Source organism: Elephas maximus, chromosome 17, assembly GCF_024166365.1.
Source record: "Elephas maximus indicus isolate mEleMax1 chromosome 17, mEleMax1 primary haplotype, whole genome shotgun sequence".
NCBI classification, from domain to species: Eukaryota; Metazoa; Chordata; class Mammalia; order Proboscidea; family Elephantidae; genus Elephas; species Elephas maximus.
Window position 1 is genome coordinate 74,636,785 of NC_064835.1, and position 25,476 is coordinate 74,662,260.

The 25,476-nt window shown below is 40.3% G+C and overlaps 1 protein-coding gene across 1 annotated transcript in view; it reads left to right on the forward strand.

The window, feature by feature from the left end:
* The window catches only part of TFDP1 (transcription factor Dp-1), a 123,177-nt gene that overhangs the window by 36,036 nt on the left and 61,665 nt on the right, over positions 1 to 25,476 (forward strand). Inside the window, exon 3 of the mRNA XM_049856239.1 lies at positions 21,627 to 21,693. Within this exon, the coding sequence (XP_049712196.1) occupies positions 21,627 to 21,693 (67 nt within the window). The remainder of the gene's footprint in view (positions 1 to 21,626; positions 21,694 to 25,476) is intronic.

Genomic DNA, 25,476 nt, shown 5'->3' on the forward strand with positions numbered 1-25,476 from the left:
AGTTCTGCCCTGTCCTGTTGCATCCCTATGAGCTGGAATTGATTCTTCGGCAGCTGGTTTGGTTTTGGTTTTGTTGACAATATATTTAGCCTAGAGCAGGCAGAATGGTCTTTGTATGGGTCTGGGTTTGTCTTTAAGCCCACAAATGATTTCTGTCAGTTGCTGGCCAGCTTGACTTTATAGAAAGCAGAATTTGAAAGAATATACTGAGGAGGAATTTAGATTTAGGTTTGACTTGGGGAAATCTGTTGTACAGTGTCTTAGCTAGTGCTGCTGTCACAGAAATACCACAAGTGGATGGCTTTAACAAACAAATTATTTTCTCACAGTTTAGGAGGCTAGAAGTCCAAATTCAGGGTACGGGCTCTAGGGGAAGGCTCTCTGTCTGCTCTGGGGGAAAATCCTTGTGTCAGTTTCTCTGGAGTTCTTGACATTCCTTGGAGAGCTCTAGGTGGCATCTGTCTTTCTCCTATTCTTGCTTGCTTCTCTCTTTCTCACCTGGTATTTTTGTAACTCAAAAGTGATTGGCTCAAGACACAGTTTACACTGATAAGGCCTCATTAACTACCAGAAGACCCTAATCTCAAGTGGATTACATCCACAGATGTAGGGGTTAGGATTTACAACCCATTGGAGGGGACACATTTCAGTCTATAACATGCAGTATCTTTGGACATTTAAGAGTAGGATGAACAAGTATCTGACTGGTTTAGATTAGTCGTATTGGTACTGGCATAAGGTTCTTGCCTTTCACTGGTCAAGAATGAGCAGGTAAGGCACGTAGAGTCTTCCACGCGAGCAAAGCTTTATTGAAGAGGCTTGCAAGCAGGAAGAAGAGGGCCTAAACAAAGCGTACACCACCCCCCACCCTCCCAACCCCCAACCCCACTCCCACGTCTAACAGAACAAAAGGTTTCCCTGGGTTTTTAAAAGTTCTTGAGCAGGAAAAGATTCATGTTTATTCACAGGCATAGGCAGGGTTCCTGCCCCCCGCCACCCAGTGGCCCATTTTGGGCAGATAGGTTAACTAAGGTACACGCCCACGTGGCTCCTGTCCCAGAGGCTTCTGGGATTCGTAGGAGGACTTATGGGGTGTCGCACTTGCGCAGTCTCTCTTTCCAGGAGTTCGATTCCCCATCTGTGACTGCTGCCCCTCACCGCCCCTGGTGGAAGGTCACACAGCTGTCACAGGTGGATGTTCTGCCCATGTCCCTGGGGCTGGTTTTATCTAGCTGCTTCTGTAAGACAACTTTAAAGCAGTTGGAAGGCTATTTTCTGATACCCTGCCCCATTGTTCTGGAGAATGGCTTTGTTCCTGTGCCCTGGTCCATTTCCTATACTTTGTTTGCAGATTTTGGGGGACCCTCTGTTCCCTGTCTTAACATGTGGAAACTAGTTTACCTCTAGAGGGTCTGTCCTCTGTGTGAAGTCTTTAACTGTTCAGTTGTTGAAAACCATTCTGCTTACCTTTAGAAGCTTCTACTTGCCTGACCAAATGCTGCTCTAAACCTAAAACCCACTGCCACTGAGTTGATTCCGACTCATAGCGACTCTATAGAACAGAGTAGAACTGGCCCTATAGGGTTTCGAAGGCTGTAAATCTTTACAGAAGCCAACTGCCACATCTTTCTCCCACGGAGGGGCTGGTAGGTTCGAACTGCTGATCTTTCAGTTAGCAGTAGAGTGCTTTAACTGTGTGCCACCAGGGCTCCTTACCTTACGTATATTCAAAAGGTTCTCACTCCTCATAAAACCAAAACCAGACCTGTTGACGCTGAGTCAGTTCTGACTCGTAACAATCCCATAGGACACAGTAGAACTGCCCCATATGGTTTCCAAGGAGTGCCTGGTAGATTTGAACTGCTGACCCTTTGGTTAGCAGCCATAGCTCTTTGACCACTATGCCACCAGGGTTTCCTTGTTATAAAAAGGACAAATGTTGCCATTTATTTTGAAGATAAGGAAACTTTTACATAAACTATTCTGGTCATGACCCTTTGCCATTGACAATTTGTAGTCAGTTATATTACTTCAAGAAATTTGAACAATAGTTGCATGAAACTGTTTGCTTCAAAAATATATTCACTGACTACCAGGTTGTTGGAGCCCTGGTTGCCCAGTGGTTAAGTGGTTGGCTGCTAACCAAAATGGTCGTCGGCAGTTTGAATCCATCAGCGCTCCTGGGAAACCGTATGGGGCAGTTCTACTCTGTCCTGTAGGGTCTCTGTGAGTTGGAATCGACTCAGCGGCAAATGAGTTTGATTTTTGATTTATCAGGTTGTTGAAAGGTGTGCTTTCTTAAGCTCTAGAGAAAAATCTTTAACCATGGTATTAGTTTTCTATTGCTGTGAAATTTTGTGGCTTTAAATGATAATAAATATTTAGTATTTCACACTTTTTCTGTGGGTTAGAAATTTGGGAGTGTCTAAGCTGGGTAGTTTTGTCCCAGGGTCTTCCATGAGGTTGCAGTCAACGTGTAGTCAGGTCTGCAGTTATCTGAAGGCTTGATGGGGGTTGGGGACTGTACTTCAAAGATGGCTCACTTGCGTGGGTAAGGAGGCCTCAACTCCTTACCACGTAAACCTCTCCATAGGCCTGCTTGAGTGTCCTCAAGACATGGCCACTGGCTTTTTCCAGAGCAAGTGATCTAAGAGAACAAGGAACGACCTATCCTTGGAAGGGACACTCCATCATCTCCCAGGCTCCTTACTGAGTACAGAATTCAGCCCTGTTCGGGTTGGGAGGGCATTACACCAGGGCATGAATCTCAGGAGATGAGGAACACTGGGAGCTGTCTTGGAGGTTAGCTACCTCAACCATACCTTCTTAAGCTGTGTCTCAGTTTTTTCACTTCAGGTATACCAGAAGCCTACCTTTCAAGGTTATGTCTTGATGAGAAAATCATTACTTGTCAGTATTGGTTTGTAGAAAATTTTTACATTGCTATTCTTCAGCTTATCTGTGAACAAAAGGATTCTAGATAGTATTTTTATTTTCTAACTTCCTTTATGGAAACGAGAGCCTGCATTTCCTTTGTGATATTGACACATTGTGTTATGAAATAGAGACACTTTTCTCTGCTTATAAAATTCTCTATGGGGTGAACTAGTAACTACCTACCTTGTGGAGATAGACTTTAAAAAGTAGCCACAGTAACCAACTACTACTTGATTTTCTTTTAAATCAAATTTCCTGTCTTCCTAGGCCTTGTTCTTTTCTTTTTGGAACACTTTATTGTGTTTGGAACACTTTATTGTGTTTTAGGTGAAAGTTTACACAGCAAATTAGTTTCTCATTCAGCAGTTTCTACACAATTTGTTCCATGACATTGGTTGGTATCCCCGCAATGTGTCAGCACTCTCCTCATTTCTACCCTGCGTACCTTGTTTCCATTCTTCAAATTGCCCCACCCCTTCTTGCCTTCTTATCTTTGCTTTTGGGCAAATGTTGCCTGTTCTAAGGAGCACATTCTTCACTATTTTATAGCCCTGTCTATTATTTGGCTGAAAGGTGACCTCCAGGAGTGGCTTCAGTTCCAGGCTGAAAGGGTGTCTTAGGGCAGTAGGTTCGGGGGTTCCTCCAGTCTCTTGTCAGTCCAGTAAGTCTGATCTTTTTTTTTTTTTGTTAATGAATTTGAGTTTTGTTTTACAGTTTTCTCCCATTCTAACTGGGACCTTCTATTGTGTCCCTGGTTAGAGCAGTCGTTAGTGGTAGCTGGGCACCGTCTAGTTCTTATGGTCTCAGAGGAAGCCATGGTTTATGTGGGCCTTTTGTCCTGTGGACTAATTGCTTCCTTGAGTCTTCGGTTTCTGTCACTCTCCTTTGCTCCAGATGGGAAAAAACCAATAGTTGTGTCTTACGTGGCTGCTCGCAAGTTTTTAAAACCCCAGATGCTACTCACCAAACTAGGATATAAAACATTATCTTTATGAACTGTTATGCCAATTCACCTAGATGTCCCCCAAGACTATAGTCCTTAGCCTTCAAGCCTAGTAGGTTAGTACCACAAGGTGTTTGAAAGTGTCTAATAAATTTCCATAACTGTGCCCACATGTGCTCTATTGTATATATGAATATATATGTAGCATGTACAGTTACACATATACAGATGCTCACAGCTCTACCTACATGTGCACGCACATGTACTCCCATATACCTTCTTACATCTATATGGCATACACATCTACCTATATAACTACTCACAAATTTTTGGTGGTTATTACTGTTGTTGCAGAGTGGTATATAACATTTACTATAGTTTTATACTTTATTCTTGTGTACCTCTCGGTGTCTTCATTTACCTTGGTCACATTGTGCTGACTTCGCACATATTCTGTATTGTCTTTCCTTTCACCAGAATTAACACTTGTCTGTTGCTCTGGCTGCTAACCAAAAGGTCAGCAGTTCGAATCCACCAGCCATTCCTTGAAAACCCTATGAGGCAGTTCTTTTCTGTCCTCTAGGGTCGCTATGAGTTGAATCGACTCAATGGCAATGCATAGTAGTAGTAGTACTATCTAATAGGTGATTCTCCCTTCCTCTCCCTCCCATCCTTGGTATCCATCAAAAGAATGTTGCCTTCTGTGTGTGAACCTAATCAGTGGTATCGTATAATATTTGTCTTTTAGTGATTGACTTTCCACTCAGCATAGTGTCCTCCAGATATATCCATGTTATGTTTTGTGGACTCATCATTATTCTTTATTGTTGCATAGTATCCATTGTATGTATGTACCACATTTTGTTTATCCATTCATCTGTTGATGGACACTTAGGTTGTTCCCAATTTTTTGCTCTTTTGAATAATGCTGCAATGAACATGACTGTGCTTTTGTCTGTTTGTGTAATTGCTCTTATTTCTCTGGGATATATACCTAGGAGAGAAATTGCTAGATCATGTGGTATTTCTATTTCTAGCTTTTTGAGGAAGACGGTAGTCTTCCATACTGGTTGTACCATTTTCCAATCCCACCAGCAATGTATGCGCTCCTGTCTCCCTACAACTTCATCAGCATTTGTTTTCTGTTTTTTGATCAATGCCGTTTTTACAGGGCCGAGGTGGTATCTCACTGTAGTTTTGATTTGCATCTGTTAATGGCTTATGAAGAGCCCTGGTGACACAGTGGTTAAGTGCTTGGCTGGTTACTGATTCGGGTTCAAATCCACTATCCACTCCGTGTGAGAAAGATGTGGCAGTCTGCTTCTGTAAAGATTACAGCCTTGGAAACCCTGTGGGGAAGTTCTCTGTCTTATAGAGTCACTATGAGTCAGAATTCAACTCGATGGCAGTGAGTTTTAATGGCTAATGATCACGAGCATCTCTTCATGTGTTGGCCACCTGAACATTGTCCTTTTTGGTGAAGCATCTGTTCATGTCCTTTGCCCATATTTTGATTGGATTACTTGTCTTTTTGTTTTTGAAGTTCTCTGTGTATTTTCGAGATTAGACCCTTGTTGGATATGTTGTAGTCAAACATTTTTTTCCCAGTCTGTAGGTTCTCTTTTGACTCTTTTGATAAAGCCCCTGTTATTTGGTTTATCCTCTGTTGTTTGTTCATTTTTAGTTACGTTGGGTAGTGTATTTATGCCATAAATTAGGACCCCTAGCTTTGTCCCTGTGTTATCTTCCATGAACGTTATTGTTTTAGATTTAACATTTAGGTCTTTGATCCATTTCAAGTTAGTTTTTGTGTAGGGGTGAGATACAGATCCTGTTTCATTTTTCTGCAAATGGGTGTCCAGTTGTGCCAGCACCATTTGTTAAAAAGACTATCTCTTCTCTACTTAATGATCTTTGACTCTTTGTTGAAGATCAGGTGTCCCTAGCTGGATAGACTTATTTCTGGGTTCTCAGTTCTGTTGCACTGATCTATGTGTCTGTCGTTGTACCAGTACCAGGCTGTTTTGACTGCTGTGGCTGTATAGTAAGTCCTCAGGTTGTGAAGTGTGAGACATCCTACTTTGTGCTTCTTCATGCTTAGTTTTTCGAGACCTTTTTCCTTTCCATATAAAGTTGAAGATTAGTTTTTCCAATTCATTTAAGAAGGTTGTTGCGATTTGGGTCAGGACGGCATTATATTTATAGATCGTTTTGGGTGGTTATTGACTTTTTTGCAATGTTAAGTCTTCCGATCCATCCACATGGTATGTTGTTCCATTTATGTAGATCTCTTTTAGTTTCTTGCAGTAGCATTTTGTAGTTTTCTTGTATAAGTCTTTTAGGTCTCTGGTTAGACTTATTCCTAGGTATTTTATCCTTTGTGGGATATTGTAAATGGTATTGTTTTCTTGATATCCTTTCCGGAGTTCTCCTTGTTAGTGTAGAGGAATCCAACTGATTTTTGCATGTTGATCTTGTAGTCTGCCACTTTGCTGAACCCTTCTGTTAGTACCAGTAACTTTCTTATGAGATCTGTGGGCTTTTCTATGTATCAAATCATGTTATCTGCAAATAGGGATAGTTTTACTTCTTTCTTACCAATTTGGATGCTCTTTTTTCCCTTTCTTGTCTTATCACTCTGGCTAGAATTCTAGTACAATGTTGGGTAAGAGTGGTGATAATGGGCATCCTTGTCTTATTGTCAAGCGGAATGCTTGCTTTTACTCTCTCTTCAAGTTGAGAGTAATGTTGGCTGTTGATTTTGTATATATTCCCTTAATTATGTTGAGGAATTTCCCTTCTATTCCTATTTTGCTGAGAGTTTTTATCAGGAAGGGTGTTGGAGTTTATCAGATGCCTTTTCTTCATCGATTGAGTTGGTTGTATGATTCTTTTTATTTTATTGTGCTTTAGGTAAAAGTTTACAGCTCAAGTTAATTTCTCATTCAAAAATCTGTACACATACTGTTTTGTGATATTGGTTGCAATCTCCACAATCTGACAGCATATTCCCTCTTTCTACCCTGGGTTCCCTGCATCCACTCGTCCAGTTCCTGTCCTTTCCTGCCTTCTCATCTTGCTTTTGAACAGGAGTTGCCCATTTGATCTCATATGCTTGGTTGAACTAAGAAGGATGTTTCTCATGTGTGTTATTTTTTGTTTTATAGGCCTGCCTAATCTTTGTTTGAAAGTGGGCTTTGGGAATGGTTTCAGTTGTGAGTTAGCCAAGTGTCCAGGGGCTGTAGTCTCAGAGGTTCCTCCATCTCTGTCAGACCAGTAAGTCTGGCCTTGTTTTTGTGAATTTGAATTCTGTTCTACATTTTTCTCCTGTTCTGTCTGGGACTCTCTGTTCTGATCCGTGTCAGAGCAGTAGGTGTTGGTAGCCGGGTGCCGTCTAGGTTTATGTGAACCTTTAGTCCTTTGGGCTAATATTTTCCTTGTGTCTTTGGTTTTCTTCTTTCTCCTTTGCTCCTGATGGGATGGGACCAATAGATGTATCTTAGATGGCTGCTTGCAAGCTTTTAAGACCCTAGATGCTACTCACCAAGGTGGAATGTAGAACATTTTTTTTATGAACTATGTTATGCTAATTGTCCTTGATGTCCCCTGAGACCGTGATCCACAGCCACAGCTGCTCGGTCCCTCAAGGTGTTTGGGTGTGTCTAGGAAACTTCTTTGGTTCAGTCGTTCTGTCTTCCCTGTATTATATGTTGTCTTTCCCTTCACCGAAGTTGGCACTAGTGTACTATCTGGTTAGTGATTTCCCTTCCTTCTCCCCTCCCCACCCTTGTAACCATCAAAGAATATTTTTTTCTGTGTGTAAATCTTTTTTTTTTTTTTTAACTTTTTAAAATAGCGGACTCATACAATATTTGTCCTTTTGTGACTGACTTATTTTACTTACATAATAACCTCCAGGTTCGTCCATGTTGTAAGTTGTTTTGTGGATTCATCATTGTTCTGTATTGTTGCCTAGTATTCGTTGTGTATAAGTACCATAATTTGTTTATCCATTCATTTGTTAATGGCATTTAGATTGTTTCTATCTTTTTGCTATTGTGAATAGTGCCTCAGTGAACTCCGGTGTGCATATGTATATTCGTGTGATGGCTCTCATTTCTCTAGGGCATATTCCTAGGAGTGGGATTGCTGGATCATATGGTATTTCTATTTCTAGCATTTTAAATGGTTGTATCATTTTGCATTCCCACCGGCAGTGTGTAAGAGTCCCAATCTCCCTGCAGGCTCTCCAAAATTTGTTATTTTGTGTGTTTTGGATTAGTGTCAGTATTGTGAGAATGAGATGGTATCTCATTGTAGTTTCGGTTTTCATTTGTCTAAATGAAAACCCTGGTGGTGAAGTGGTTAAGAGCTAAAATTGCTAACCAAAAGGTCAGGAGTTTGAATCCACCAGGTGCTCCTTGGAAACTCTCTGGGGCACTTCTTCTCTGTCCCATAGGGTCGCTATGAGTCGGAATTGACTCAACGGCAACGGGTTTAATGGCTAATGATCGTGTGAGCGTTTCCTCATCTGTCCATTGGCTGCCTGAATGTCTTCTTTGGTGAAGTGTCTGTTCATTTCCTTTGCCCATTTTTCAGTTGGATTATTTGTCTTTTTGCTATTGAAGTGTTAAAGTATTCTATAGTTTTTAGAGATTAGATGCATGTCGGATATGTTGTAGCCAAAAATTTTTTCCCTGTCTGTAGATTCTCTTTTCAACCCGTTTGGTGAACTTGATGAACGTAAGTGTTTAATTTTTAGGAACTCGCAGTTATCTAGTTTTCTTCAGGTGTTTGTGCATTGTTAGTTATGATTTGTATACTTTTATGTTATGTATTAGGACCCCTAGTATTGTTCCTTTTTTTTTCTCACCATGGTCTTTATCATTTTAGGTTTTATATTTAGGTCTTTGATCCATTTTGAGTTAGCTTTTGTGCATGGTGCGAGGTATGGCTCTTGTTTCATTTTTTACAGATGGACATCCAATTATGCCAGCACCATTTGTTAAAGAGGCTGTCTTTTCCCCATTTAATGGACTTTGGCCCTTTGTCAAATATCAACTGATCATAGATGAATGGATTTACATGTGGGTTCTCAATTCTGTTTCATTGGTTTATGTATCTAGTACCAGTACCAGGCTGTTTCGCTATCGTGGCTGTATTATAGATTCTAAAATCAGGTAGTTTGAGGCCTCCCAATTTGTTCTTCAGTAATGCTTTATTTGTCTGGGGCCTCTTCCCTTTCCATATAAAGTTGATGATTTGTTTCTCCATATCATTAAAAAATGTCATTGGAATTGGATCAAGATTGCATTGTATCTGTAGATCGCTTTGGGTAGAATTGACATTTTCACAATGTTGAGTCTTTCTATCCATGAACATGGTATGTTTTTCCACTTTTGTAGGTCTCTTTTGACCTACAAAAAAAAAAAAAGTTTCCAGGCGCTCCTTGGAAACTCTGTGGAGTAGTCGCTATGAGTCGGAATTGACTCGACGGCAGTGGTTTTTTTTTTTTTTTTTTTTCTTGCAGTAGTGTTTTGTAGTTTTTGTTGTTGTTGTTGTTGTTAAGGTCTTTTATGTCCCTGGTTAGTTTTATTCCTAAGTACTTTATCATCTTGTGGACTATTGTGAGTGATATTGATCTGGTGATTTCCTTTTCAACGTTCTCTTTTTTGGTGAAGAGGAATCCAACTGATTTTCGTATGTTAATCTTGTATCTTGCAGCTTTGCTGAAATCTTCTATTAGTTCCAGTAGCTTTCTTGTGGATACTTTGGGATTTTCTGTGTATAAGATCATATCATCTGCAAATAGGCATAGTTTTACCTCTTCTTTACCAATTTGGATGCCCTTTATATCTTTTTCTTACCTTGTTGTTCTAGCTAGGACTTCCAGCATGATATTGAAATAAGTGGTGATAAAGGGCATCCTTGTCTGGTTCCCAGTTTAAATGGGGGAGGCTTTCAGTCTCTCTCCATTTAGAATGATGTTGGCTGTTGGTTTTGTATAAATGCACTCTATTATTTCAAGGAATTTTACTTCTATTCCTATTTTGCTGAGTTTTTATCAAGACTGAGTGTTGGACTTGGTCAAATGCCTTTTTGGCGTTGATTGATAATTTCATGTGGTTCTTTTTTTACAAGTTTGTTTTATTTACGTGGTGGATTGATTTTCTCATGTTGAACCATCCTTGTATCCCTGGTATGAATCCCACCTGATAGTGATGTATTATTTTTTTGATATGCTGTTGTATTCATTTGGCAAGAATTTTGTTGAAAATTTTTGCATCTGTGTTCATGAGGAATATTAGCCTGTAATTTCCCTTTTTTGTTGTATCTTTGCCTGGCTTTGGTATCAGGGTTATGCTGGCTTCATAAAATTAGTTAAGGAAGATTCTTTCCTTTTCTGTGTTCTAAAATAGTTTGAGTAGAATTGATGTCAACTTTTCTCTATTTGGTAGAACTCTGCCTTGAACCCATCTGGCCTGGGGCCTTTTTGTGACGGGAGTTTTTTTTTTTTAAGAACACCTTCAATTTCTTTTTTTGTTATTGTCTGTTTAGGTTTTCTCCCCCTCTTTGTGATAGTTTTGGTAGTGTGTTTTTAGAACTTTGTCTAGTTCTTCTAGGTTTTCAACTTTGTTAGAGTGCAGTTTTTCATAATATACTGTAATAATTCTCTTTATCTTGTTTGGTTCTGTTGTAATATTGCTTATTTCTTATGTTGGTTATTTGCATCTTCTCATTTTTTTCCTTTGTAAATTTGGACAGTAGTTTATCAATTTCATTGATCTTTTCAAAGAACAAACTTCTAGTTTTGTTGATTGTTTTTATTGTTTTTCTATTTCATTTATTTCTGCTTTGATTTTTGGTATTTCCTTTCTCCTGTTGACTTTGGACTTCTTTTGCTGTTCCTTTTCTATTTGTTCAGGTTTTGGGGTTAAGTTATGGATTTTGGATCCTTTTTTTTTTTGATATATGAATTTATCACTATAAATTTTCCTCTAAACACTGCTTTTGCTGTGTCCCAGAGGTTTTGGTATGTTGTGTCTTCATACTCATTTGATTCTAAGAAGTTTTTTTTTTTTTTTTTAATGTGCTTTAGGTAAAAATTAATTTCTCATTTAAAATATTAGTTTCTCATTTAAAAATATATGCACACATTGTTCTGTGACATTGATCACAGTATGTCAGCAACCTCCCCTTTTCCACCCTGGGTTCCCCATGTCCATTTGTCCAGTTTTGATTCTGAGGATTTTTAAATTAATTTTTAATTTCTTCTACGAGCCAGTAGTTTTTAAGTAAGGTATTACTCAGTTTCTATGTATTCAATTTTTTTTCCTTTGCTTTTTCTGGTATTGATTTCTAGTTTTATACTATTAATGATCAGAGAAGATGCTTTGAATTATGCCAGTGTTTTTGAATATACTGAGAGTTGCTCTGTGGCCTAGAATATGGTCTGTTTTGGAGAATGATCCATGTGTGTTGGAGGAGAATGTGTACCGTGCTGCTCTTGGGTGGTGTGTTCTGTACATGTCTATGGGGTCAAGTTGGTTGATTGTGTTATTTAGATCTTCTGTATCTTTATTGAGTTTCTTTTTCATTGTTCTGTCCAACATTGAAAGTGGTATGTTAAAGTGTCCTACTATTATTGTAGGACTATTTGTTTTTTCAGTTCTGTTAGAGTTTGTTTTGTGTTTTCAAGCTCTGTCATTTAACATAATAAATAATAATATTTATTATTATGTCTTCTTGGTGGATTGACCCCTTTAATCATTATAGAATGCCTTTCTTTGTCTTTTACAATGGATTTTGACTTAAACTCTACTTCATCTGAAATTATTATTGCTACTTCTACTCTTTTTTGAATACTGTTTGTTTGATATTTTTTTTTCCATCCTTTGAGTTTTAACTTGTCTATGTCTTTGTCTCTAAGATGTGTCACTTGTAGGCAACATATTGATGGATAATGTTTTTTTTTTTTTATATGTTTTGCGACTCTGTCTCTTGACTAGTACATTTAATCTATTTACATTCAGTGTGATTGACGATTGGTGTGGATTCATTGCTGTCGTTTTGTTATACTTTTTTTTTGTGTGTGGTGTTAATGGTTTCTGTGTTCCTCTTAATTTTCTATGCTGGGCTCTTTTTGTATATGGATTTTTTTTCCCTGTCAGTTGCTACTGTTTTTTTTTTTTTTTTTCTGTTAGTCTTTTTGGATTTCTTGTTTTTTTGGTGAGTAGATTTATTACTTTGTGGTTAATCTGAAGTTTACCTTGAAATTGTTTTGACTTCACCATATGAAAGTTCTAAAACTGCATCTTTTATTCTCCATTTTTATTTCGAAGTTGTCATTTACAGCTTAATTCCTCTGGTTCCCTGTAGTCAGTGTTTTAGCTTTATTTTTCTATTGTGACATCTTTATCTAGATTGGTATCTAGGTGTGTCTTTATCTCAGGAGGTTGTTGTCTGATGTCCTTGATTCTCTATCAGAGGACTCCCTTTAATATTTATTATAAGGCTGGTCTGGTTTCACAGATTCCCTTAGTTTCTGTTTATCTAGGAATGTCTTAGTTTTGCCGTTGTTTCGAAAGACAGTTTTCCTGGATATGTGATTCTTGGTTGGCAATTCTTTTCCTTCAGGATTTTATATACATCATCCTATTGCTTTCTTGTCTGCATGGTTTCATATGAGAAATCAGCATTTAGTCTTATTGGTGAATCTTTGTAAGTGATATTTCATTTTCCATGAGCTACTTCCAGAATTCATTCTGTCTTTGGTTTCAGAAAGCTTGATTATGATTTGTTATTGTTGTTGTTAGGTGCTGTCGAGTCAGTTCCGACTCATAGCGACCCTGTGCACAACAGAACGAAACACTGCCCAGTCCTGAGCCATCCTTACAATCGTTGTTACGCTTGAGTTCGTTATTGCAGCCACTGTGTCAGTCCACCTCGTTGACCCTGTACTTTGCCAAGCATGATGTCCTTCTCCAGGGACTGATTCCTCCTGACAGCATGTCCAAAGTATGTAAGATGCAGTCTCGCCATCCTTGTTTCTAAGGAACATTCTGGAGGTACTTCTAAGACAGATTTGTTCGTTCTTTTGGCAGTCTGTGGTATATTCAATATTCTTCGCCAGCTCCACAGTTCAAAGGCATCAGTTCTTCTTCCGCCTTCCTTATTCATTGTCCAGCTTTCACATGCATATGACGCGATTGAAAATACCATGGCTTGGGTCAGGGGCACCTTAGTCTTCAAGGTGACATCTTTGCTCTTCAGCAGCAGCAGATTTACCCAGTGGAATGCGTCTCTTGATTTCTTGACTGCTGCTTCCATGGCTGTTGATTGTGGATCCAAGTAAAATGAAATCCTTGACAACTTCAATCTTTTCTCCGTTTATTATGATGTTGCTCATTGGTCCAGTTGTGAGGATTTTTATTTTCTTTATGTTGAGGTGCAGTCCATACTGAAGGCTACGGTCTTTGATCTTCATCAGTACGTGCTTCAATTCCTTTTCACTTTCACCAAGCAAGGTTGTGTCTTCTGCATAACGCAGGTTGTTAATGAGTCTTCCTCCAATCCTGATGCCTCGTTCTTCTTCATATAGTCCAGCTTCTCGTATTATTTCCTCAGCATACAGATTGAATAAAAAAGATTGAATAGGTATGGTGAAATGATATAACCCTGACCCACACCTTTTCTGACTTTAAACCAATTAGTATCCCCTTGTTCTGTCGGAACAACTGCCTCTTGATCTATGTAAAGGTTCCTCATGAGCACAGTTAAGTGTTCTGGAATTCCCGTTCTTTGCAATGTTATCCATAATTTGTTGTGATCCACACAGTCAAATGCCTTTGCACAGTCAATAAAACACACGTAAACATCCTTCTGGTATTCTCTGCTTTCAGCCAGGATCCATCTGACATCAGCAATGATATCCCTGGTTCCACATCCTCTTCTGAAACTGGCCTGAATTTCTGGCAGTTCCCTGTTGATATACTGCTGCAGCCATTTTTGAATGACCTTCAGCAAAATTTTGCTTGCATGTGATATTAATGATATTGTTCTATCATTTCCACATTCAGTTGGATCACCTTTCTTGGGAATAGGCACAAATATGGATCTCTTCCAGTCAGTTGGCCAGGAAGCTGTCTTCCATGTTTCTTGGCATAGATGAGTGAGCACTTCCAGTGCTGCTTCTGTTTGTTTAAATATCTCAATTGATATTCCATCAATTCCTGAAGCCTTGTTTTTCACCAGTGCCTTCAGAGCTGTTTGGACTTCTTCAGTACCATTGGTTCCCAATCATATGCTACCTCTTGAAATGGTGGAACATCGACTAATTATATTTCATATAATGACTCTATTCCTTCCATCTTCTTTTGATGCTTCCTGTGTCGTTTAATATCTTCCCCATAGAATCCTTCACTCCTGCAACTTGAGGCTTGAATTTTTTCTTCACTTCTTTCAGCTTGAGAAACACTGAGTGTGTTCTTCCCTTTTGGTTTTCTATCTCCAGCTCTTTGCACATGTCATTATAACACTTTACTTTGTCTTTTCAAGCTGCCCTTTGAAATCTTCTGTTCAGTTCTTTTCCTTCATCAATTCTTCCTTTTGCTTTAGCTGCTCAGCATTTGAGAGCAAGTTTCAGAGTCTCCTCCAACATCCATCTTGGTCTTTTCTTTCTTTCCTGTCTTTTCAGTGACCTCTTGCTTTCTTCATAGATGATGTCCTTGATGTCATTCCACAACTCGTCTGGTCTGCAGTCACTAGTGTTCAGTGCATCAAATCTATTCTTGAGGTGGTCTCTAAATTCAAGTGGGATGTAGTCAAGGTCATATTTTGGCTCTCATGGACTTTCTGTGATTTTCTTCAGTTTCAGTTGGAACTTGCATATGAGCAATTGATGGTCTGTTCCACAGTGGGCCCTGGCCTTGTTTTGACTGATAATATTGAGCTTTTCTATAGTCTCTTTCCACAGAAGTAGTCAGTTTGATTTCTGTGTGTTCCATCTGGCGAGGTCCATGTGTATAGTCGGTATTTATGTTGGTGAAAGAAGGTATTTGCAATGGAGAAGTCATTGGTCTTGCAAAATTCTATCATTTGGTCTGCGGCATAGTTTCTGTCACCAAGGCCATATTTTCCAACTACTGATCCTTCTTGTTTCCAACTTTGACGTTCCAATCGCCAGTAATTATCAATACATCTTGATTGTGCGTTGGGTCGATTTCAGACTGTAGCAGCTGATAAAAGTCTTCTGTTGCTTCACGTTTAGTCTTAGTTGTCTTAGTCTGGAAGCTTAGCTGAAACCTGTCCTCCATGAATGACCCTGCTGGATCTGAATACTGGTGGCATAGCTTCCAGCATCACAGCAACACGCAAGCCCCCACAGTACGACAAACTGACAGACATGTGGGGGCAATTATGATATATCTTGGTGATTTTTTTGCAGGGGTTCTATTTTGTGCAGAGCCCTGGTGGCATACTGATTAAGATCCTGTCTGCTAACCAAAAGGTCAGCAGTTTGAATCAACCAGCCACTCCTTGGGAACCCTATGCAGCAGTTCTACTTTGTCCTATAAGGTCACTATGAGTTGGAATCACTTGACGGCAATGGGTTTGGCTTTTGTTTTTTTTTTTATCCTGTATGAGTTTGTTGAACTTCTTGAATGGTAACCTTCTTGTCTTTCATGATACTTGGGAAGTTTTCAGCTAATATGTCTTCAAAATTTTTCTATGTACTTTTTTCCCTTCTCTTCTAGAATTGCTATTACGAGTAAATTATTCTTCTTGATAGAGTCCAACATAACGCTTAGATGTTCTTCATTCTTTTTTCTGATAGTTTCTCAGACAAACTAGGATCAAGGGATTTGCTTTCTGTTTTGCTGATTCTTTCTTCTGTTGATTTAATTCAATTTCTGTGTCCTTTCATTGAGTTATCTATTTCTGATATTTTATTAATCTCCTGAATTTCTAGTTGTTTTGGCATGGTTTCTAATTGTCTCTTGAGACTATCATATTGTTCTTGTATTGTTTTCCTGAATTCTTCTAGGATTTTTTTCCTGTGTTCTCCTTGATCTCTTTGAGGATCCTAAATATAAATCTTTTAAATTTCTTCTCAGGTTGTTCTGTTATGTTTCTTCTTCTGGAAAGATTTCTTTCCCTTTATTTTGCTCACTTGTTTGAGCCATCTTATCCTGTGTTGTTTTTTTTTTTTTAATATGATTTGTTATTCTTTGTTGTCTCCAAGCCAATAAGGTATTATTTTATTTATTTATATATTTGTTTATTGATTGTATGTTTGTTTTGTCCTCATTTCTGTTTTATTTTATTTTGGTATATCGGGCAAGCGGGGTGGATGTGCTCTGCTCCTTAGCTTGTCTGGCAGCAAGGGAGTGCTTACCACCTACCTCTGGTTCACCTGCATGGGAGTGCACAATGGTGGGTGTGGAAGGTTACTGGTGGCTTGGGCATGTTCACTGCTGGTTGAGTTGGGCAGCGGATGGGGGTGTGATCGGTGACTGGTGGCACAGAAGTGCTCACTGCCCCTTGCTGAGTGGGCGGGGGGTAGGGGAGAGCTTGTACCATGGTGTCTTGGCAGGTGGGGTGACGAGGATAGGGGGCATTCATACTGCTAATCACCAGGAGGGTTTGGTGGGAGATGAGGGACTATGCTCCTCTGTTCACCAGGCTTGGATCACTGGGTACTTTCTGTTGGCTACAGCTAGCATTTGACGCCTGGTCCTGATGAAGTAAAAGGGGGAGCTGCTCAGTGTTGCGTCCAGTGGGGGATCTCATACTGACACTATGTGCCACCCACCCTAATGGTCAGGGACTGCCACTGGTGAGTAGTCCTGTTTCTGGATTCTGGCTCCCTCCCTGTTCTGTAGGCTCCAGGAATGCTAGAATGCTGGAACTGTCATCCTCCTTCCTGTACTTTCCCCCCTTAGATCCATTTCATGTTCTGTTCACTTTGCTTCACTCTGGGTATGTCTACACAGTTTGTCTCCTCTTGGGGATTCAGTGAAGTTGCTCCTCACCTGGGATCACTGTTCGCTTTGTCTCAAGATGGCCGTGCCATGCCAAGCTGAGTTGCAGGCTACTTCCTATTTGTATCTCTCCTTGTTCACTGTTTTTGTTTGGTTTCTTTTTCCAACTGATGTTCAATCTAATCTTTATCCTTCCATTTGATGCTCAGGGTTCCAGGATTGTCATCTGTGTCTGTTCAGTTGGTTTACTGGGTTTTTGCTGTAGAGGGACGGTGTGGTGTATCTAAGCTGCCATCTTGGCCATCTACTTCTAACGTTCTTAACTGAAAATTAGAATAGTGAATGTTGTCGGGTGTGTATTTACTTATTCAGGAAGCTTTAGAGAAAGGATTTTTTTCTTTTAGAGGCAGTATAGTCTCAGAAGTCATGCATTTAAATTAGTGATCCTCAACCAGGGGTGATTTTTTTTTTCCCTTCTTAGGGCAAATGTCTGGAGATATTTTTGGTTATAACTGGGAAGGGGGTATCATACTGGAATGTAGTGAGTAGAGGCCAGGGATGCTGCTAAACATGCTATAATGAAGGACAGCTCCTCACAACAAAGAATTACCCTTTTTAATGTCAATAGTGCCACTGTCAAGAAACTCTGCTTTGAAAATGTCATTTTTACCTTATGTCATGGCTACCCGTGCATTAATGGGTTCTCCCTGGAGAACACAGAAACATGAATGAGAAACATGAACTATAGGTGGTTATTAGGGATCAAGCCTTGACTTGATAACCATGTGGTTCATGGAATTAGTAGACTATGGTTGCAGATTTTGAAATTCCAGGCCAGCTTTCCTGTTAGGTTTTTTTTGACTACAAAGCATAGAAACATAATTCTAACCAGAATAAGTAAGAGGGGTTTATTTTAAGGATATTCCTGGAATCCAGGGACAAAAATGATGCATGTTTTCGGTTATAACTGGAACCATAGATGTTCTACCTCTAGTTAGGGTACTTGTATGCAGTTTTGCGTCATTCTTTTTCTCTCTTTACCAACTGGCTTCTTTTATTTCCTGTTCCATATGTTTTCTAATTACTCCTGAGCTTTATATAAAAAATTGAGGCTTGAAAAGAAAGACTGGGCTCTTCATCCCAATTTCAGAATTTGTCATGAAGGGCTGTGTTCTGGCCCACTTCAGGGCCAATTAACTAAGTTGGCAGCTACTGCAAGAACCAGGTGGCTGAAATGGAGGGAGGGGAGAAGCACTTCCCAGAAGGAGTGGGGATGTACCAGGCAGCCAAAGCCAGGGTCTGCAGCACTCCCCCTAGGATCTGATGCAGCCTTGGAGATCACAAATTAATTTTATTAATATTTTCCTAAGCTGAACATATGTCTTCCCATAAAGCTCTTATTAAAGTATTCCACTCCCAGAATGATTTTTTTGAGTGTATACTCTGGTACTTTGGATTTCCTGGGTCTTGGAATTTCATCGTGATTGCTGATTTTCATTACCACTGCAAATATTGGCTGCAGAAATAATGGGAGCAAGCAAGATTGAGAAACTTCAAAGTAAAGCCAGTCATTCCAGCAGCTCCATTGCCACTTTGTGAATTAGCTGTTTACCTTTAGAAATGGGAATCTATTACACAGCTAAATACTGTATGTAAGCACTGGACTTGTAGAAGAAGCCCAAGCCTTCTGTCCCACTACCAGGAGATTGCCATTTTGACACGAGGTGATTTACATTATTCTGGGAAGTGTCTACGTTGACATGTATTAAAAACTGATCACTGTGAGCAGTAACGTAATGGTAATTACGCACAGTGGAACACCATTCAAAGTGCAGTCAGGATCGCAGTGGGCCCCTTGAGGTGGAGTTTTATTTGTACTGTAGTGCATTCCCCTGCCTCTTTCTCCCTCGTTTTGATGGGAGGTGGGGAGTAGAGGGCCCCAGAAGGCCAGGCTTGTCCTTAGTTTGATTGAGATAGTGGCTTAATATAGTAAACAGATACTATTCTTACGGTGTCTTCTACACACATTAAAAATAGCACATTTCTGCTGCCGGGGGAGAGGAGCCAGTACTTGCTCCAGTTGCACCAACTAGTGAAAAGCCATTTTTCTACCTCCAGTCCCTAGCTATGCAGATTTTACATCCATTCATTTGTTCGCTGTGGTGGCAAATACAGATAATAAACAAAGAAATCAATAAACAAATAATTTCAGAGGGTGATACTTCTATGGAGTTAACAAAACTGGGTCTGTGATAGGGAGTAACTAGGAACAATCGATTGTCTGTAGGGTTTTCGTTGTGGCCCCTGCATGGAGTTGACCTTGAGCAGATGAGATGATGATGGACCTGACAGATACTAACCCATTTGAACTGTCTTTCCTGTCGTGATGGTGAGTTTGTAAAAATGTATTTGATTAGATGATGATGACAGCAACCAAAAGCCAAACCCATTGCCATCAAGTCAATTCCAACTCATAGCGACCCTATAGGACAGAGTAGAACTGCCCCATAGGGTTTCCAAGGAGCAGCTGGTGGATTTGAACTGCCGACCTTTTGGTTAGCAGCTGAGCTCTTAACCACTGCCCGCCAGGGCTCCATGACAGTGACACAAATGTTAAAATTAAATAGCTAGTGTTTATTGATCCTTTACTATGTACTAGGCTTTACATGTATTGTTTGATGTTATTCTCATAAAGACCTGATGAGGTGGGTGCTATTAGAATCCCTGTTTACAGTTTAGGAAGAGGCTTAGAGAGGTTATGGTCTCACAGCTGGTACAGTTGACCCTCCTTATCCACGGGTTCTGCATCCGCGGATTCAGCCAACCATGGATCAGAAATATTTGGAACAAAAAAGCCTTTTTTTTCCTTGTCATTATTCCCTAAGCAATACAGTATAACGACTAATTATGTAGTGTTTCCATTGTATTGGGTATTATAAGTAATCTAGAGATACAGCATATGGGAGGATTTACCTAGGTTATATGCAGATATTACGTAGATTTTGGTACCTGCGAGGGGTCCTGGAACCAATCCCCATGGATACTGAGGGACAACTGTAATTGCTAAAGCTGGGACTCAGACTTGACCTGGACCTGGCCCCATCCTTAACCACCCAGCTCTGTGCCTGCGTGACCAGTAACTGCAGAGTTCGCATTATAACCGGAGCGCACTAACCGATCCAGAGACCCCATCCGTGGCATCAATGTACAGTGACTAGCCATGTAGGTTCCCCATCACCCTTCTCTTTGCTGTCAAAGCACATGCTGCCTGAGTGCTCTATGTGCTGAGCTCTGTGCTGCAGTGATATTTGGAGGAGTCTTCTAGGCCAAGGTTTGCGGCCGCTGCATAATTACCCTTAACGTGAGTCGTAGGTGTCTTCTAGTTTCTGGGTATTCCAGAGCCCGTTGGATCGTAACATTACAGAGGCCAGTGTGATGGGAGGCCTTCATCTGGGTAACTGAACATGGTTTCTGAAGACCCACGTTTGGAAACTGGATGCCCTGTTTGAGCTCCCTGTTACGCATGCCTGGGTCTCTGATCCATCCTACCAGGCCCAGGCATCCTGGCAGGGGGTCTGGGCTGAGCACCAAAAGATTGTAACATGCAAGTTTCCTTGCTAGTGCCTGCCTGATCACGTGTCCCCAGATGCTTATTGGAAAGCTTATTTTGCTCCCCACTTAAAAATCTTATCAGGAGGACTTACCAAGGGAAGTGCCTGCCACGGAGGGAGTTTCAGAATAGGGATTGTTTGGGCACTGCGCTTTTGAATGTATTAGATCACTCACAAGTGCTCTTTCTCGCCCAACCCCTACGTGATTCTTGAAGTGAACCACTGCGTCTGTGTGTTCTCTTTGGACTTAGCCCCCAGAGGCCACACATTTGAGGCTACATCCCAGAACGTGGGCGGGCTCTGGCTTTCGATCAGTGTCCCCTGGGAACTTATATTTTCCTGAAGAATAGCAAGAGAGTAAAAGTTTTGAAAAAGAAACAGAATTTTTGTGATAAACGAGACTGTTTTCGAAATTTGGCAAAGATTCGTTCTTAACGTGTTTGACGTTTAGGTCACACATTCTTAGGAAGAAACTCCAGTAATCAGCAATTTGGCTTGGTATGCTTTCATTTTAACTCTCAAAGCTTTGATCTTGTGGACACATGGAAGGTGGCAGTGCTCACTTTGCCTCCTGGAATGTTCTTGAAGGGCTCATGCCAGGTCAAGCACCTTCGGTCTGTAGTGTTTTGCTTGCCCCTGGCCCCTAGAAAGAACGAACATCTAGGAGTGATAGAGGTGGGAGAAAAAGCATTTTTGCCGTTGAGTGGATTCCTACTCATAGCCACATTATAGAACAGAGTAGAACTGCCCCACAGGGTTTCCGAGGAGTGGCTGGTGGATTTGAATTGCTGACCTTTTTGGTTAGCAGCTGAACTCATAACCACTGCGCCACCAGGGCTCCATACTGATAATAGTCAGCCAAATAATTTACCAAACTGAGCGTAGCAACAGAGTCTGCTGACACCGTGCCAGGCTCTTCGTGGTACTCGTTAATTTATCCTTGGCTTCATACTTCAAATCAGGGGATTCTCAGAAGTTCCTTTTTGTAAGGGAAATACATTTGCATTTTGAAGGAGTTGCATGATGGTGACCTTTTTTCCTTTTTAAAAACTTGTTTTACCTCAACCCTTTGACCAGGATGGTTTATAAACAACCTTTAGTTTGTAGCTCTTTTAGATACCGTATCTATAAACTAGTATTTATTTTTTGCAGGCCGGTCTAATTGAAGCCAATGGAGAACTAAAGGTCTTTATAGACCAGAATCTTAGTCCTGGAAAAGGTAAGGAAGCCTATTTTGAAATTTATTAAGATTATAAATTTATGAATTCCTTTAATATTAGTGAATTCCTTTAATGTTACTGTTTAGAAATTTTCCTATTCTAAGAATCTAACTTATGATTTCATAGCATTTTAATTCTAAAATTAAACACACGCACACACATAGACACACTACATGCACACACATATTCAGTGACTGTATTTGATTTATAAGTAATATAAACTATTTGCAAAAATTTAGAACATTGGGAAAGTATAAAGAAGCAAAGATTACTTATATTCCCTCTACCCAAAGATAATGAACACTTAAGAAATTTGGTGTGAGTCCCTCCAGATTTTTTTTTTTCTATGTAGACATCTACAATGCCATTAAAAAAAAAAAAAAAACACCAATTGAAAATAGGATCATGTTACTATACACCTCACATATGAACTGAACGCCTTACCATGTCAAGTAATAAAGCCATGTCTTATATTTAAATACTCTTGAGTAATTTATATTTTTTATGTCATCTCAGAGCCAGGGCTTTTGTGCCCCATGGTCAGGCAGAGGGAGTACAGATGGAGAGATTAAAGCCACATCTTTTTTAATGATTGCTTTGTGTTCTACTGGTTGGTATAGTATGATCTATTCCAACTCTAGTATTTCGTGGAAACCCTGGTGGTGTAGTGGTTAAGAGCTATGGCTGCTAACTAAAAAGGTCAGCAGTTCAGCAGTTCAAATCCACCAGGTGCTTCTTAGAAACTCTATGGGGCAGTTCTACTCTGTCCTGTAGGGTTGCTATGAGTCGGAATCGACTCAGTGGCAATGGGTATAGTATTTCATAGTATTCAGTTCTCACAAAAGTGACATAGTGATGAACATCCTTGAGCATATATATATTTGAGGACATGTCTGGTTATTTCCTTAGAATAAATTCTTAGGTGCAGACTTGCTAGGTAAAAAAAGGTACATGTGTATTTAAAATGTTGATGTGAAGTACCAGATTACATGTAAGGCTACAGTGATTGTAGGACTTTGATAGTTTATAGGAGGTAATTTTAGCACAGTTTGTTCTATATTTTTAAAAGAAAAGCTTTAGGAAAAGCCTGCTTTGTCTTCATAACAATTTTGTTTGCAAAAGTTTAGATGCGGTTACTCAGAGTATGGTCTGAGCGATAGTGAGTACTGATGCTTGTGCCAGCCAGACTAGAAGCTGCTTTAAAGTTAACCCTGATGGCACTGATTTTTTAGGTTCTGTTGAAAGATTATTTCTGATTTTTCTAATTATTCACATACATGAAATTAACTTTTTTCAGTCTAATGATGAAGGCCACAATAAACGATCTCTTGATGTCTTTGATAACTTTGGAAATGTTTGAAACTGGTGGCCAGGTCCATTGCTGGCCTTTCTCCCTGTCTCACTGCCCTCATATTCATTCATTTTGGCAGGGTGCTAAAATGGAAACCTCACCGTCTCCTGCCGATCTCCTAAGGTCCTCCACTCCGCTTCCCTACCAACACCATCCCATTGCCTGTAGAATCAGGCCCAGACTCTTCCACATGACATTCACATGCTCCTGTGAAGTTGCTCCTCATTGTCTCTTTCTTGCTTGGGTCTCTTCCCCCATCTGACAGGGCACAGGGACTGAGAGCAACTTGACTTCCAGTTTCCTAAGTAAGCCCCACTGTTTTGTGCCTGGGAACTGCTAGGTTCACTACCTCCTTTCCCCTTCTTTGTTGCATAGGGAACGTCACCTTCAAGATGTAAATAAAGGTTCTCCTGCTCTGGGAAGCCTTGCACACACAGCCAGTGGCACCCAGGTGGGACAGTAGCCTCCCTGGCCCCTTGGCCGGTTGTGTGTAGACAGGGCACAGCTGCACATGGTGTGCCCTTCCAAGTGACAGGATGGAAACTTCTCTCCTGTGTGCTCGCACAGCCCCTTGCTCTTGCCAGTCTCACAGCGCCTGTCACACTGATGGTGGTTCCCTCCTAGACCGTGAGCTCCCAGCCCGTGGGGACCCACTCTTGCTCACCTTATGTCTGTACTGGTAGTACATCGTAGGTGCGGAGCAAGTGTTAACCACGCGTTGGAGAAGCTCAGGTTCCCATGTGGAAGTTGGGAATGCAGAATTTTTCTCTGCAGATGCCCAGCCTTCCTCTTATAGTTTTCCAAGAATGCAAATAAAGCTTATGGAGCCCACTTAGGGATTATAAGTATTTACAGACGTTTTTCCCTGCATTCACAGATTGCTTGAGTGAAATATTGCGTCGGTGAAACTAACTGAACATTGAAAAATTTCAGAAATTTCGGGCAAGACATTTTCTACTGATACGATAAGCAGAAATAATAACTTTAAAAAATCTACAAACTTTCTTCCTTGGAAATTTTGACGTCTTTCATATGGCGTTTATTTTTAATTCTTCTATTGTTTGAATGCCCCCAAATAAGCTTACTTCGCATGTTGGTTGTTACCTTCTCTTCCGTTCTTACTAGCAAAACCTATACTTAAATTTGATTTATACAGTGTTTGCTTATGAGCTGAAGTGTTGAATTGGAAGGATTGGATAATAATATTTTCTTGATGTCATGGATTGAATCGTGTCCCCCCAAAATATGTGTCAATTTGATTAGACCATGATTCCCAGTATTGTGTGGTTGTCCTCCATTTTGTGATTGTAATTTTATTTTAAAGAGGATTAGGGTGGGATTGTAACACCCTTACTAAGGTCACATCCCTGATCCAGTGTAAAGGAAGTTTCCCTGGAGTGTGGCCAGCACCACCTTTTATCTTACAAGAGATAAAAGAAAAAGGAAGCAAGCAGAAAGTGGGGACCTCATACCACCAAGAAAGAAGCATCGGGAGCAGAGTGCATCCTTTGGACCCGGGGTTCCTGTGTGGCGAAGCCCCTAGTCCGGGGGAAGATTGATGAGAAGGCCCTTCCTCTTAGAGCCAACAGAGAGAGAAAGCCTTCCCCTGGAGCTGGTGCCCTGAATTTGGACTTTTACTGTGAGAAAATAAATTTCTCTGTGTTAAAGCCATCTACTTGTGGTATTTCTGCTATAGCAGCACTAGATGACTAACACACTTAACTTTTTAAAAATATTTTGGTGTTGATTGAATATGGCTATACGGTTTTTTGGGGAAATAACAATTTGTTACCATTTGTTTTAGATACTTGGTCTCTTTTGAACGGTCTGGTACATTCTTCACTGTTTTCCTTAAGTGCGTTTGTAGCAAAATATTGTTATCCTTAGCGTATTTCCCCAGCCCTCAGTCACATCCTGTGTCATATTACTGCCGTTGGTTGTGATATTTGAACACTGGAGGACTCCCTGCATCTCAGCGTAGTACCCCACATTCCAGGCCCATTGGTGGTGGTGCCATCAAGTCAATTTTTGATTCATAGTGACCCCACATGACAGTAGAGCTGTCCCATAGGGTTCTCTGGGCTGTAACCTTTATGGGAGGAGATTGTGCTAGCAGGTTAATTTGTGAGCTTTAACATGACCAGGATTGGACTTTTGAGTTGCCCCTCATCTGTCTAAGTCATGTCCTGGCCTACTTGAGCACACCTGGCTTTTCTTACATTCTGCCACATGAACACTGTTGCATTCTCTCTCCTAAGGTTTGTGTCACTTCCACCCCACAAGCAGTTATTTTTTAAAATTTGGCTTTTGAATAGGTGATACATTCATATTGCTTTAAAATTGTTAAGTTTAAAAAGGTGTATAGTGAAACCTCTTCTTGACCCCATTCCCTAGCTGTCTCCCTCTGCCAAAACAGGTGATATCTGCTATT